This window comes from Mandrillus leucophaeus, unplaced genomic scaffold, assembly GCF_000951045.1.
Source record: "Mandrillus leucophaeus isolate KB7577 unplaced genomic scaffold, Mleu.le_1.0 Scaffold439, whole genome shotgun sequence".
Lineage (NCBI taxonomy): Eukaryota > Metazoa > Chordata > Mammalia > Primates > Cercopithecidae > Mandrillus > Mandrillus leucophaeus.
The window spans coordinates 73,143-88,054 of record NW_012104687.1 but is presented as its reverse complement, the minus strand read 5'-3'; the positions used below and the strand labels follow the sequence as shown (position 1 = coordinate 88,054).

General features: G+C 50.3%; 1 protein-coding gene across 1 annotated transcript in view; it reads right to left on the bottom strand.

Annotated features, from left to right (window-relative positions):
• The window catches only part of SPATA21 (spermatogenesis associated 21), a 53,547-nt gene that overhangs the window by 26,851 nt on the left and 11,784 nt on the right, over window positions 1-14,912 (bottom strand). The window contains exons 2-6 of the mRNA XM_011993944.1: window positions 14,276-14,455; window positions 10,890-11,041; window positions 8,029-8,236; window positions 5,247-5,530; window positions 4,846-4,894 (exon numbers count right to left, since the gene is read on the bottom strand). Of these exons, the coding sequence (XP_011849334.1) occupies window positions 4,846-4,894; window positions 5,247-5,530; window positions 8,029-8,236; window positions 10,890-11,041; window positions 14,276-14,404 (822 nt within the window). The 5' untranslated portion in view covers window positions 14,405-14,455. The remainder of the gene's footprint in view (window positions 1-4,845; window positions 4,895-5,246; window positions 5,531-8,028; window positions 8,237-10,889; window positions 11,042-14,275; window positions 14,456-14,912) is intronic.

Sequence of the window (14,912 nt, the reverse complement as noted above, 5' to 3'; positions counted from 1 at the left end):
GAAGTCCAAGGCCTCTGCCCCTGTCGCAGATACAGACTCTGAGTCCCAAGGTGGGTAGGGGTCTGTCTCAGAATATGTCCTATTAGTTCAGGACCCAGCACCAAGGTCTGCTCCCAGCAGGCAATCAGCCTGTGGGTGAATAATGGTGCCAAGCCCCTGACATCTTTCCTTCCAGCTTCTCCAGCCCTTACACACCTGGATTCCTCCTTCTGCCTTCTCTGAGCCCCTTCGACCTGGCACTACGTGTCCTGCACAGACTACTGGGTTGACCTCTGTGCAGCTCTTGTGTCACTGCCCTGCTACCCCTGAGCCTGTGGGGGCTCCCTGTGACCGTCACGCCCATCCGTTCATCCACCTGTGCCACACTGCGCAGTCGCGTGGATACAGGGGTGCCTAGTCCCCAGCCTCGGGGTGCTCTAATCTAGTATTTATTCTTCCAGCTTTGTGCAAGGTGTTAAGAGGGACGTTAGAGTGCTAAGGCCAAATGCTCCACTCTAGGACCGTGCAGGACGGGTCTCCGGGTGCAGGTGGGCCTTAGACCCACCTAGTTCTCTCTCGTTTTTCACTTGTTAAAAACGATTATATAGTTAAAGAATTATATAGTTCTGAAGATTACATAGTTAAAGAATATGCTGGGAATGCAATATCCTAAGATAGGGAGGGACTGGCTGCAACACCCCCGGGATCTATCTGTTCCACTCCCCTGAGCCCCAGAAATAGGGCAGCCTTCAAGGCTTTAGCCCAGCAAAGCATGTCACCTTGAAGTATAAAACCCAGGGTGAGCTGCTTTCTGGGGTCCCTCAGCAAGTGGGGCACATGTAGACAAGACTCTCTCTGCCCCAGACAACTTTCCTGAGCCTTGGGGGCCAGGCTCACAGTGGATCCTATGCTTCCGTTGTCCTTTGCTGCCCATCTTTAGTAATAAACCCGTTTTATATAACATGTATGTGTGGATATTCTGCCTCACTGGACTCAGACAAGTTGGTAACCAGTACATGGTGAGCCTGCCTCACATACTGGATGCTTCATATCACAGCCAGCCTAGCTTTTCAGCTGCTCTGACCATCGTATCCAATATGCTTGTCCCATGAGGCCCAGATGATGGCCCTCTCCATTGTCAGTCTTCATTCACCTTCTTTCCTATCTCTGTAACTTTCCTTGTGATGGGTCTGCTGCTGCCTGGCTGCCCTTTCTTTGCTTTGCTTTTTTTTTTTTTGAGACGGAGTTTCATTCCCTGCCTAGGCTGGTGTGCAATGGCACGATCTCAGCTCACTGCAGCCTCTGCCTCCCGGGTTCAAGTGATTCTCCTGCCTTGGCCCCCTGAGTAGCTGGGATTATAGATGCCTGCCACCATGCCTGGCTAATTTTTTTGTATTTTTAGTAGAGACGGGATTTCCCCATGTTGGCCAAGCTGGTCTCGAACTCTAACCTCAGGTGATCCACCCGCCTCGGCCTCCCAAAGTGCTCGGATTACAGGCGTGAGCCACTGCACCCATCCCTGGCTACTCCCCTTTCTACTCCCTGGCTCTGTCTGTATTCCGTTCCCTCTGTATAGTCTAATACCAGTCCTCCCTCTCCAGAAAGCTACCCAATGGTCCCAGGGGTCCTCTGAGTGCCTGCAGGACTTCCTGTCCAGGACTCTCATCTCTTGTGGTGCCACCAGCTCAGCTGCATCCTCCAGAGCAGGGAGCAGGAGCCCTCCCTGGCTTTCCTTGTCCTTTCCCTCCAAGCACTGGGCCTGGTATGCCACAGAGACTCAGTATGTACTTGCGGAGCCAAATTGTGCCCTCTCCTCTTCTCCCGCACAGTATCCAGCCCACTCTGTGCATGGGGTAGGGATGGGGGAAAAGGTGGAAACGCACAGGCAAGGAATAGTTCTTATTTCTCTCTCCCTCTTTTTTTTTTCCAAGACAGAGTCATGCTCTGTTGCTCAGGATGGAGTGCAGTGGTGCGATCTTGGCTCACTGCATCCCCTACCTCACAGGTTCAAGCGATTCTCCTGCCTCAGCCTCCTGAGTAGCTGGGACTATAGGCACACGCCACCATGCCTGACTAATTTTTGTATTTTGGCCAGGCAGGTCCTGAACCCCTGACCTCAGGTGACCCACCCACCTCGGCCTCCCAAAGTGCTGGGATTATAGGCGTAAGCCACCGCATCCAGCCTAGTTCCTATTTCTCATCTGATTTCTCACCAGTTCAGAGAGGTACCTTGTCTTATTCCCATCCATTCATTTATTCAACACATTCCTGTTGAGTACCTACCAGGTGCTGAGCATTGTTTGAGGCACAAAGCACAGAGGGTAAGTCAACTAGCGAGGCTGCCCTCAGGGAGCTTGCATTCTAGATGATGAATAGGTTGACAACTTAAAGATCATGTCAGAGGGAGAAAGTAGTACAAAGACAATAAAACAGGGCCATGTGATAGGCTGAGTGTGGCTGACAGGTTCCTTGAGATCGGCTGGCCAGGGAAGGCCTTGTGGAAAAACTGATGTCGAAATTGAAAAGTGGATGACTCAAAAGAGTTAGCCATTAGACTGTCTATGGGGAGGAGTTCAGGCACAGGCACATTCAAAGGCCCTGAGGTGAGACTAGGCTTAGTGTATTCAAAGGCTGGAGGTCAGACCAGAGTGGCTAGACATAGGGCTTTATGGATCTTGGTGAAGATTTTGGATCTTATTCTAAGAAGATGAGGCTTGGACTAGGGTAATGAAAGAGGGGGTGGAAGGAAGGGACGGATTCAGGATTTATTTTGTAGGTAGCACTAAACAGGGCTTGTTGACACACGTGAAAGGATTATCGAGGGAAAAGGAGGAATCACGTGATTTTGAGCTGGGTTGCATGAGCCCCTTGGGTGAGAAAGGCAGTGTCATTTGCTGGACTGAAGAAGACTGCTGTGGTCATATTTGAGAAGTGAATTAGCCAGCCAGAGGGAATTCAAGTAGACCATTGTATATATGAACATGGAATTTAAAGGCAAGGTCTATGGCTGGGCGCGGTGGCTCACGCCTGTAATCCGAGCACTTTGGGAGGCCGAGGCGGGCGGATCACCTGAGGTAAGGAGTTCGAGAGCAGCCTGGTCAAAATAGTGAAACCCCGTCTCTACTAAAAATACAAAAATTAGCCAGGTGAGGTGGTGCGTGCCTGTAATCCCACCTACTCGGGAGGCTGAGGCAAGAGAATCGCCTGAATCTCAGAGACAGAGGTTGCAGTGAGCTGAGACTGCACCACTGCACTCCAGCCTGGGCAACATTGACACTCTAGCCTGTGTCAATTAAAACAAAAAAAGGCAAAGTCTCATCTGAAGATGTGGATTTGGGAATCATTAGAGGGACTGAATGAGATCATCCAGGCAGAGAATGGAGATGGGAGACCAGAGCGTGGAGCCCCGAGGGTGGAGAAGATGAGGAGGAACTAGGGAGGGAGACTGGGAAGGAGTCGCTAGTGACATGGGAGGAGAACCAAGCTGGGGCTGTCACAGAGCCTGCAGAAGGCAGCATTGAGAAGAAGAGAGGGAGCCTCTGTGTCTTCTGCTGTTTCGAGGTGGGCTCTGTAAGGACAGAGCTTTTCCATTTGATAAGCCAGATGGAGATTATGGAGACCCCGATAAAAGCTCTCCTATGGGGACGTGTTGAGAAAAGTCAAGCGGAGGAGGTGAGGGGACAATTATTGAGGGATGCTGCTGCAAAGGGGAGCAAAGAAAGATGGCTTTTGATGTCGGGCATGGTGGTCCACGCCTGTAGTCCCAGCTACTCAGGAGGCTGAGACTAGCTTGAACCCGGGAGGTGGAGGTTGCAGTGAGCCATGATCACACCACTGCACTCCAGCCTGGGCGACAGAGATTCTGTCTCAAAAAAAAAAAAAAAAAAAAAAGGAAAAAAAATAAAGAAAGGCAGCTTTTGATATTGTGGAGGCTAAGCCATGTTTGTATGCTGATGGAATCATCCTGTAGTAATGCAGAGAGGGATCATGTGGTGAGGGGAGGGGACCAGAGCTAATGAATAAATCGGGAGACAGCCATGGGACCTGGGGCCCATCTTCACAGCTCCCATTGCAGCCAAATCAAGGCAGGGAGTGTGGTGGGTTTGGGAATGCTTCTTCTCATCTGATGCTTCTGTTTGTCGGTGACACACGGGTGAGATGAGGGGCGTGGGGGATGCTGTTGTGAAATGATGACCTGGAGCAGAGGGGAGGGCGGTGTGGCCATGGAAAAGTGAGACTTGCCGGCAGCATCCGACCTGAGTGGTTACTGCTTGAAAGTGAAACCCATCAACAAGACAGGATGTTCTCCAGCCGCGTTGAGCTGCTCAACATGGGTACAAGGCTCGGTGGGTTTAACCCGGGGGAGGGGGTTTGCCAATGAACACAGCAGGATGAGACAGGGCAGGTGCTGGCAGGGCATGCTAGTGACTGTGTATTTGCAGGCTGCTCGGTTAGGTCAAAGAACTAGGAAGTGGCAGAGCCGGGGAGGGTGTCTGGTAGAGGTTGGGGAAGCCTCCCAGGTGTTCAGGGACACTTTGGATTGTGTGGCTGTGGCTGAGGGCAAATGGGCGGAAGAAATCCATGCTGATGTGGAAGAAGCCACCACCTGGGATGAACCCAAGGGCTCCAGAGTGTAAGAGCATTCTTGACGCCCACTCAGAATACACACACATGCAGACACACAGGCACACACACACACGTGTGCACATCCAATGTGCACTTTCACACAGCCACACACACCTTCCTCAGTTTGACTCCAAATAGGGGTTTGACGTGCCATATCTGCCTCTGCCCTTTTCCTCTTCCTGATCCCCCCTGTCCTTCCCCTACACAGCCCGTCCCCATCCCCATTATGGCCCTACTTACTGGTGGAGGAAGAGGCCCCGGTGCTGGCTGGGTCTCCACAGCCTCACCCCTGAATAGAGGAGAAACCCACAGGTGGGGGAAGGGCTCAGCTGAAGGTTTGCCCCCCTGCCCTCCCCTCTCAGCCCCGAGGACACTCAGTTCCACCCCAGCCTCATCCCCTTGGCCTTCTCATCTCAGGGGCTCCTTATTTCCCCACATCCTCATGTATACAGGCTCACGGAACCAAGCATTCTAGTATTCCAGCCATTACACAGGTGGGGAAATTGAGACCCAGGGGAGCATGACTTGCCCAAGGTCCTCTACCGGGTCAGGAGCAGTCTGGACTAGAATTCACCTCACCTGAAACTCAGCAGAAGGGCATCCTTGTTGGGGGCAGGGGATGGCACTGGAGGGTGACTTACCCTCCTTTTGTTTTTGTAGGTCCAGGCGTGGATGGCAGGAAGGAGCTAGCTGTCTTTTCCTCTGCAGCCACCGTGGACGTTGGGGGCATTGCTTCCTGAGAGCTGTCCCCATGTCCCCCTGGGCTGGGCTCCGGCGGAGCCTCCTGTGGCCTGATGTGTGAGACATCTGCCTCCTTGGGGCGCTTGTCTCCCAGTGGCTGGCCACGGCCGACCAAGGGGCAGCAAGGCTCTGCTGGCTGCACCATGTCTGCCTGGTGACCGAGGGTGCATTGATACCCGGGGCCCTGCTGAGGACAAGGACACTAAGGCTGGGGAGCTCCATCCTGGTTCCCAGGTGAACCTCAAAGCTCCAGGTGAACTGGAGACCAGTAATGACACACTTACTAGGATCCCAGCACTTCAGGCATCATCTTACTTAATTCTCCCAGTGCCCCTAGAAGGCAGCACAGGTACTCCTACACTTTGAGGGGTGAAGAAATTGAAGCCCAGAGAAGGCGTGGCCTACCCAAAGAACCACACTTCCCTGTGGGAGTGGAATGAGAGCATGGAAAATTGAGAAGATCCCCTTTAAATAGGATTTTCGTGTGTGTGTGTGTGTGTGTGTGTGTTTTATTTTTTTCTCTTTTTTGAGACAAGTCTCACTCTGTCACCCAGGCTAGAGTACAGTGGCATGAACACAGCTCATTGCAGCCTTAACCTCCTAGGCTCAAGGGATCCCCCTGCTTCAGCCTCCCAAGTAGCTGGGACTACAGATACCTGTCACCATGCCTGGCTGATATTTTTAAATGTTTGGTAGAGATGGGGTCTCACTATGTTGCTCAGGCTGGTCTTGAACTCCTGGGCTCAAGCATTCCTCCTGCCTCAGCCTCCCAAAGTGCTGGGATTACAGGCATGAGCCACCACACCCAGCCTTAAATGGGATTTTCTAAGGGATGTTTCAAAGAACAAGAATCCTTCACGAGGCTCCTTAAAAAGAGGGGTTTTGGCCAGGCGTGGTGGTACACACCTGCAATCTCAGAATTTTGGGAGGCTGAGGGGCAGGTGGATCACTTGAAGTCAGGAATTCATGACCAGCCTGGCCAATATGGCGAAATTCCGTCTCTACTAAAAATACAAAATTAGCTAGGCATGGTGGCTCATGCCTGTAATTCCAGCTACTTGGGAGGCTGAGGCATGAGAAACACTTGAACCCAGGAGGCGGAGGTTGCAATAAGCCATGATCACACCACTGCACTCCAGCCTGGGAGACAGAGTGAGACTCTGTCTCTTAAAAAAATAAATAAATAAAGGCCTAAGTGGGTGGATCACATGAGGTTAGGAGTTCGGGACCAGCCTGGCCAGCATGTGAAACCCTGTCTCTACTAAAAATACAAAAATTAGCTGGGCGTAGTAGTGTGTGCCTGTAATCCCAGCCACTCAGGAGACTGAGGTGGGAGGATCACTTGAACCTCCCACCTCAACCTCCCACCTGAGGCAGAGGTTGCAGTGAGTCCAGATCACACCACTGCATTCCAGCCTGGGCAACAAGGCGAGACTCTATGTCCAAAAAAAAAGAAAGAAAAGAAAACAAAGAAAAGAAATGTGGTATATTGTGGTATAGCCATAGAATGGAAATATTACTGAGCAACCAAAAGAACAACATGTTGATACACACAATACATGAATCTCTTTCTTTTTCTCTCTCTTTTTTTTGTTTTTTTTGAGACAGAGTCTTGCTCTGTCCTTCAGGCTGGAGTGCAATGGCGTGATCTTGGCTCACTGCAACCTCTGCCTCCTGGGTTCAAGTGATTCTCCTGCCTCAGCCTCCCAAGTAGCTGAGATTACATGCGCCTGCCACCATGCCCGGCTAATTTTTATTTTTATTTATTTATTTTTTTTGAGATGGAGTCTTGCTCAGTTGCCCAGGCTGGAGTGCAGTGGCGTGATCTCGTCTCACTGCAAGCTCCACCTCCCGGGTTAACGCCATTCTCCTGCCTCAGCCTCCTGAGTAACTGGGACTACAGGTGCCCACCACCACGCCCGGCTAATTTTTTTTTGTTTGTTTGTTTGAGATGGAGTCTCGCTCTGTTGCCCAGGCTGGAGTGCAGTGGCACAATCTCAGCTCACTGCAAGCTCCTCCTCCTGGGTTCACGCCATTCTCCTGCCTCAGCCTCCCGAGTAGCTGGGACTACAGGCGCCCTCCACCACGCCTGGCTAATTTTTTTGTATTTTTAGTAGGAGATGGGGTTTCACTGTGTTAGCCAAGATGATCTCGATCTCCTGACCTCGTGATCTGCCCACCTCGGCCTCGCAAAGTGCTGGGATTATAGGCGTGAGCTACCGCGCCTGGTCTTTTTTTTAAAATATTTTTGGTAAAGACGGGGTTTCACCATGTTAGCCAGGATGGTCTCGATCTCCTGACCTTGTGATCCACCCACCTTGGCCTCCCAAAGTGCTGTGATTAACAGGCGTGAGCCACCACGCCCGGCCTGGAAACAAGACTTAAATGCTTGTGATGTAGGCTGGGGGAATAGTCCAGTGACCCACAGACTGAGTGCTTGACATCTTCAGGGCACAGAGGGGAGCAAACACTCTGTAACCCAGGCTGGAGTGCAGTGGCCTGAACACCGCTCATTGCAGCCTTGACCTTCTGGGCTCAAGGGATCCCCCTGCCTCAGCCTCCCAAGTAGCTGGGACTACAGGTACATGCACCAGAATGGAGGGCATGCTGGGAGGGGGCTCTTTTACCTCCTCTGTGGTAGGTCATTCCATACCCTTCTTCCCAGATCTCCTAGGAGGATACCTGGCAGCTCTCAGGAGGCTCATCCTCCCCGGTTCCTCGGTTCCGTTGCCTCCTCTGCTGGCCCTCGATCTCCTTTCCGGAGCCCAGCTGCTGTAGCCCTTCAGGTCCTTCAGGAACCCAGGAAGGCAGCAACCCTAGCTCACTCTGATCCTGGCCTGCTTGCAGCTCCTGGGACCCTTCCTGGGGGACCCAAGAGGACTGCTTCTTCCTGGAGAAAATAGACAAAGTGACACTTCAGCTCCCAGACTGGGGCACTGTTCTATGTTCTTACAGGGTTAGGCATACCATAGGTGCATACCTAATGCCTGGAGGGACAAATGCAGGACCCACAGGAATTCCCCAAATCATAGATACTTTCATGTCAATGTTTTGGGGAGTTAAAATTTAAACTTTCAAAATTATTCGTAGAGACAAGGTCTCACTGTGTTGCCCAGGCTGGTCTTGAACTCCTGGGCTCAAGCAATCTTCCCACTTCGGCCTCCCGAAGTGCTGGGATTAGAGGTGTGCACCATTGCGTCCAGCCTAGAATTTAAGGTTTATAGTATTTTTAAAACTATTTTTCAGAAAAAAATGAAACAAAAATCAGAACTGGGATGCAGAGAAGACAAGAGATTTGAGCCTCAGGTCATAAAGCTAAAGATAACTGTTCAAAATTTGAAACTGTGTCTATCCGATCTCACTTTAGTATTCTGGAGTATTTATTTCCTCCAAGCTTCTTCCTATGCATATGTATACTTATATTTTTTGAGACAGAGTCTTGCTCTGTCACCCAGGTTGGAATGCAGTGGCACGATCTCAGCTCACTGCAACCTCCACCTCCTGGGCTCAAGCAATCCTCCTGCCTTAGGCTCTCAAGTAGCTGAGACTACAGGCATATGCCACCGTGCCTGGCTAATCTTATCATATTTTTTGTAGAGATGGGGTTTCACAATGTTGTCCAGGCTGGTCTTGAACTCCTGGGCTTAAGTAATCCTCCCACTTCAACCTCCCAAAGTGTTGAGATTACAGGCGTGAACCATGGTGCCTGGCCATTGCATACATATATATACGTACACACACACACACACACACACACATATATATATATATATTTTGTTTTTTCTTTGAGATGGAATTTCGCTTTTGTTGCCCAGGCTGGAGTGCAGTGGTGTGATCTCAGCTCACTGCAACCTTTGCCTCCTGGGTTCAAGTGATTCTCCTGCCTTAGCCTCCCAAATAGCTGGGATTACAGGCATGTGCCACCAAGCCCGGCTAATTTTATATTTTTAGTAGAGACGGGGTTTTGCCATGTTGGCCAGGCTGGTTTCAAATCCCTGACCTCAGGTGACCCTCCCACCTTGACCTCCCAAAGTTCTGGGATTGCAGGTGTGAGCCACTGTGGCTGGCCTAGTCTACTTTCTTCAATTAACATCATAGCCTACATTTTTCCCATGCTAAAAATCTTTCAGAAACATGCTTTATATGTTTTTTACATTCATTAAATGTATACAATTCCATATTTTATAGATAACCATCATTAACCATTTCCCTATTGTGTGGGCGCTTCAGGGGTTTCCAATTTTTTAGTATTTATTTATTTTTTTGTAGTTTTAGTAGAGGCAGGGTTTCACCATGTTGGCCAGGCTTCTCTTGAACTCCTGACTTCAGGTGATTCACTCACTTCGGCCTCCCAAAGTGCTGGGATTACAGGCATGAGCCACCGCGCCCGGCCCAATTTATTAGTATTTAAGATAATGTGACAGTGAAAATCTTTGTGCATAAAACTGCCTGAATCACCAATTATTTCCTCATGGCCTATTTCCAGAAATGGGTGAGGATAAAGGTAGTTTCAAGGCAGTTTAAACAAATTGCCACGTTGATGAAACAGGTATGCCTAAATGGTTTCTGTTTCCACCAGCATGGTATGCAGTAGTTGTCTCAGTGGGCCTTGGACCTGGCTTGAGTTCTCTCTCCTAACTTTTCTTGTACAGGAGGCTATTTAGGAGCTTCTGGTTATAGTCAAATCCAACTAAGCCAGCTAGCCTTTATTATTTCTATTACCCAAGCCTTTCACGTTGCCTTCTTTGGCTCGCTCTTGATTTTCTCTTTTTGAATATATTCTTGCTGTAGAAAAGGTTAAAAATATATACAAAATTTAGAAAACAATTACATGTATATCTTTTATGTGTTCCTGTGTTTCCCAACCTTTTTTTTGTTCATTATTCTATTAATTCAGTGAATCTATCTATCTATCTATATATATATATATATATTTTTTTTTTTCTAAGACAGTCTCGCTCTGTCACCCAGGCTGGAGTACAGTGGCGTGATCTCGGCCCACTGCAAGCTCCGCCTCCTGGGTTCATGCCATTCTCCTGCCTCAGCCTCCCGAGTAGAGTAGCTGGGACTACAGGCGCCCATCACCACGCCTGGCTAATTTTTTGTATTTTCAGTAGAGATGGAGTTTCACTGTGTTCACCAGGATGGTCTCGATCTCCCGACCTCGTGATCCGCCCACCTCGGCCTCCCAAAGTGCTGGGATTACAGGCGTGAGCCACTGCGCCTGGCCTTAGTGAATCAATATTTATAGAACATTTACTACGTGTCAGGCACAGTACTAGGCACGAGGGCTTTGAGGCTGAACCAGGTACATGATACTCCTCAAACAAGACACATAAAAGATGTTTGTGGTCTCGTTGGGGGAGTTCAGACAAAAGGTGAACACGAACTCCTTAGTGCAACCGGTGCAGTGAAAGAGAAGGACAAGGTGCTGTGGCAGGTGGAGCTGCCTTGGCCTGGGAGTTCTCCATTCTCTCTCCCTCGCAAGTGGGCTACAGGGCGTTGTCTCCTGGACCTGTTCTCTGGAAAGCCCCTCAGCTCACCCTGGTTTTGCTGGAGGCCTCTGCTCCTGTGTCCTGAGCTCTGAAGGCCCCTCCTTGAATGTGTCTCTGTATCTGGGCCCCTTCTCTGGCCCTCCTGAAGCTGATGAGAGCTGCTTCCTGCTGCCCACTTCCGAAGCATCTGGAAACATGACCTGGACAGAGATATCCATGGCACTGGCTTGAGGGCTGGCATTGAGTAGCCATTCTGGAGTGATCCCTCCCACTCGTCCCTGGGCACTCTCCTGGCCTCAAGGACAGGGAGATCCCATGCCTGACTGGGGAAGCTGTTGGAGAGGGGTGAGCAGGAGCCAAGAGGCAGAGATGGGGGCTGGCCCTGCTGTTGCTGTTGCTTAGCACTTAAGGCTCTGGTACGAACTGGAGTCCAGATTAGTACCTGAGACAAGGGGATTGCCCTGAGGACAGCTTGAAAGAGCACCCTGGGGGACCCCAAGACTCTCACAAGGTCCAAGAGAGGCCTTCGACAATTCCCATGCCTTCAAAACACAGGCTGTAGTTTGAACTGAGTTTCTATTTCATTTTTTGAGAGAGAGTTTCACTCTGTTGCCCAGGCCAGAGTGCAGTGGTGAGATCTCGGCTCACTGCAACCTTCACCTGCTGGGTTCAAGCGATTCTCGTGCCTCAGCTTCCCGAGTAGGTGGGATTAGAGGTGTGTGCCACCATGCCCAACTAATTTTTGTATTTTTTTTTTTTTTGTAGGCCAGGCCGGTCTCGAACTTCTGACCTCAAGCGATCCACCCGTCTCAGCCTCCCAAAGTGCTGGGCTTACAGGCATGAGCCACCGTGCCTGGCCTGAACTGGGTTTTGATCACTATCATGGTCTGTCACTCTCCAACTGGATGACCTGGAGCCAGTGATTGAGACCCAGCTCCAAGCATCACCAGAGTCAGCAAACTCCAAACAAATGGACTCAATTAATTGCCCTTGATATAATACAAGATTCTGATGTGAGCTAATACTAACAGGCACCTACTATGAGGCAGGTCCTGTGCTAGGTGCCTTCTAGGGATTTAACCCAGTTAGTCCTCACCGTAAAACAAACGAGGCTCAAGGGGTGCAGTGACATGCCCAATGTCATACAGCTGGGTAAGTGGTGGGACTGGGACCCCATGATGATGCTTGTTGAAAAAATAAATGCGTGGGTGAAGGCAGCCCTGAATGTTCACCTCTAGCCTCTCTCCTAGCCTCCAAGCTAGCTTCCTGTCCTAGCCTCCTCCCTCCAGGCCCTCTCCCTGCCCCAGGGGAAGCGACGATTTATAACAGAGGCTACAGGGAACATACCCAAAGGCATGTTGACTTTTTTTTTTGGTCGTTTTTTTTCTTTTCCTTTTTGTGGAGAACAGGGTCTCGCTATATTGCCCAGGCAGATCTCGGACTCCCAGACTCAAGCTATCCTCCCACCTCTGCCTCCCTAAATGCTGGGATCACAGGCGTGAGCCACTGCACCTGGCTTTTTTTTTTTTTTTTTTGAGAGGGGGTCTCACTATGTTGCCCAGGCTGGACTTTAACTCCTGGGCTCAAGCAATCCACCCACCTCTGTCTCCCAAAGTGTTGGGATTGCAGGCATGAGCCATGGCACCTGACTGACTTTTTATTTTATTTTATTTTATTTGTTTGTTTGTTTATTTATTTTTGAGACAGAGTTTCACTCTTGTTGCCCAGGCTGGAGTGCAATGGTGCAATTTCTGCTCACTGCAACCTCCACCTCCCAGGTTCAAGCGATTCTCCTGCCTCAGTCTCCCGAGTTGCTGGGATTACAGGCATGTGCCACCATGCCAGGCTAATTTTGTATTTTTAGTAGAGACCGAGTTTCTCCATGTTGGTCAGGGTGGTCTTGAATTCCCAACCTCAGGTGATCCACCCGCTTCGGCCTCCCAAAGTGCTGGGATTACAGGCATGAGCCACCATGCCCGGCTGGCTGACTTTTTAAATGGTGATATCTTTGGCCCTGAGGAAACTGGATGGGGAGGAGGGTCTTCTTTACGCTCTTCAGTTCATGCTACTTGGCACATTCAAAAAGAGGCTGGCAGGGCGCAGTGGCTCACACTTGTAATCTTAGCACTTTGGGAGGCCGAGGTGGGTGGATCACTTGGGGTCAGGAGTTTAAGACCAGCCTGTCCAACATGGTGAAATCCCATCTCTTTTAAACATACAAAAAAAATTAGATGGAAATTGCTTGAACCCAGGAGGCAGAGGTTGCAGTGAGCCGTGATCACACCATTGCACTCCAGCCTGGGTGACAGAACAAGACTCTTGTCTCAAAAAAAAAAAAAAAAAAAAAGACGCCGGGCACGGAGGCTTACACCTATAATCTTACACTTTGGGAGGCTGAGGCAGGCAGATCACTTGAGCCCATGAGTTCAAGACCAGCCTGGGCAACATGATAAAGCCTTGTCTCTACAAAAAAATTAGCTTGGTGTGGTGGCACATGCCACGCCTATAGTTCCAGCTACTCAGGAGGCTGAGGCAGGAGGATCGCTTGAGCCTGGGAGTTCAAAGCTGCAGTGAGCCATGATCACGCCACTGCACTCCAGCCTGGGTAAGAGAGTGAGAGCCTGTCTCAAAAACAAACAAACTAACTAAGAAACATATTTGATGGAAAGAGGCTGAGAGGTGTGATGGAAGCTTAGGATGCAGGCTGGGCGCTGTGGAGGGGCATGGAGGGAAGCCCTGAGTAGCTGTCAGGAGAATAAAGCTGGGCTGGAGGCTGCAACGGGAGTTCGGAGGCCATGGAAGGCACCTAGAAGAGCAAATAGGCAATTTTGGGTTTGCTCACCCTGTAGCTCTTTCCGTTACAGAAGCCAGCATTGTTTTTGGGAAGCTTCTCTTCTCCATTCAGCCCATGGGGCTCAGTGGAGCCACCTATCACCTCTGTCTCCATTGTATCAAGAGATCCAGACCACTCCCCACTGCCATGGTGACTGGTTTGAGGGTGAGCATCTGACCACAATCTGGGCCAATGACAGTGATGCTAGAGACTTGCTTCAACTGTTGCAAAGAGGCTCACTTCCTGTTGGAATGCTAAACCAGAGTATGTAAGATGGGAAGATGTAATCCTGGAGTGGCCAGGGCAATCCTTGCCATCTTGCAGGGAGAGCTTGCCTGAGAATGAATCCAACACAGAGCAACATAGAGCCAAGAGATACTCATTTAGCACCTTGATCTAGCCACACCTGAAGTCTATGAATGCATTTGTCAGTTACCCAAACCGATGTATTCTCTTTTCTGCTTAATCCAGTTTGAATTGGGTTTTGTGTCCACTTTTAAGAGAGTCTTAATTAAAGCAGCTGGGGAGGAAGCCTGGGCAGGGGAAGGGAAAGGTGCCAGCTAGGAGTGAATGGATCAGAACATTGGGTGCAGGTCCCTACCTGGCTGACTCCTGGTATGGTGGGCTCAACACCAGCCCGCTTTATGGTGATCCTCAGGCCAGGGCTTGGCTGGGTCCCTGGAACCTTGATTCTACCCTCTGTGTACATCTGGGTGTTTCTATTGTCCATGATGCCAGGGCCAACACAGGTGTCAAGTGAGGGGCATCAGCTACTGTGCTCCTACAGGAGAAATCCAATCAAGCTTCCCACCAAGCCCATCACCTAACCGCTGCTTCAGGAGCCCATGTGGAGCCTGTAATGTAGACAGCATGGCTGGAGGGAAGAGGCGGGGCCAGGCCTTGGCTCACTGCAACCTTTGCCTACCGGGTTCAAGCAATTCTCCTGCCTCAGCCTCCCTAGTAGCTGGGATGATAGGCAGCCGCCACCATGCCCGGCTAATTTTTGTATTTTTAGTAGAGATGGGGTTTCACCAGGTTGGCCAGACTGGTCTTGAACTCCTGACCTCAAGTGATCCACCCGCCTCAGCCTCCCAAAGTGTTGGGATTACAGGGGTGAGCCACTGCACCTGGCCATTTCTAAAGGCTTTCTTACTGTCTCTCCTCCACCTCTTTCATCCAGCCTCATATTCAGCTGTGCCACCACTCCCTACACAAATTTTCTGTTTTAATCCAGGCAG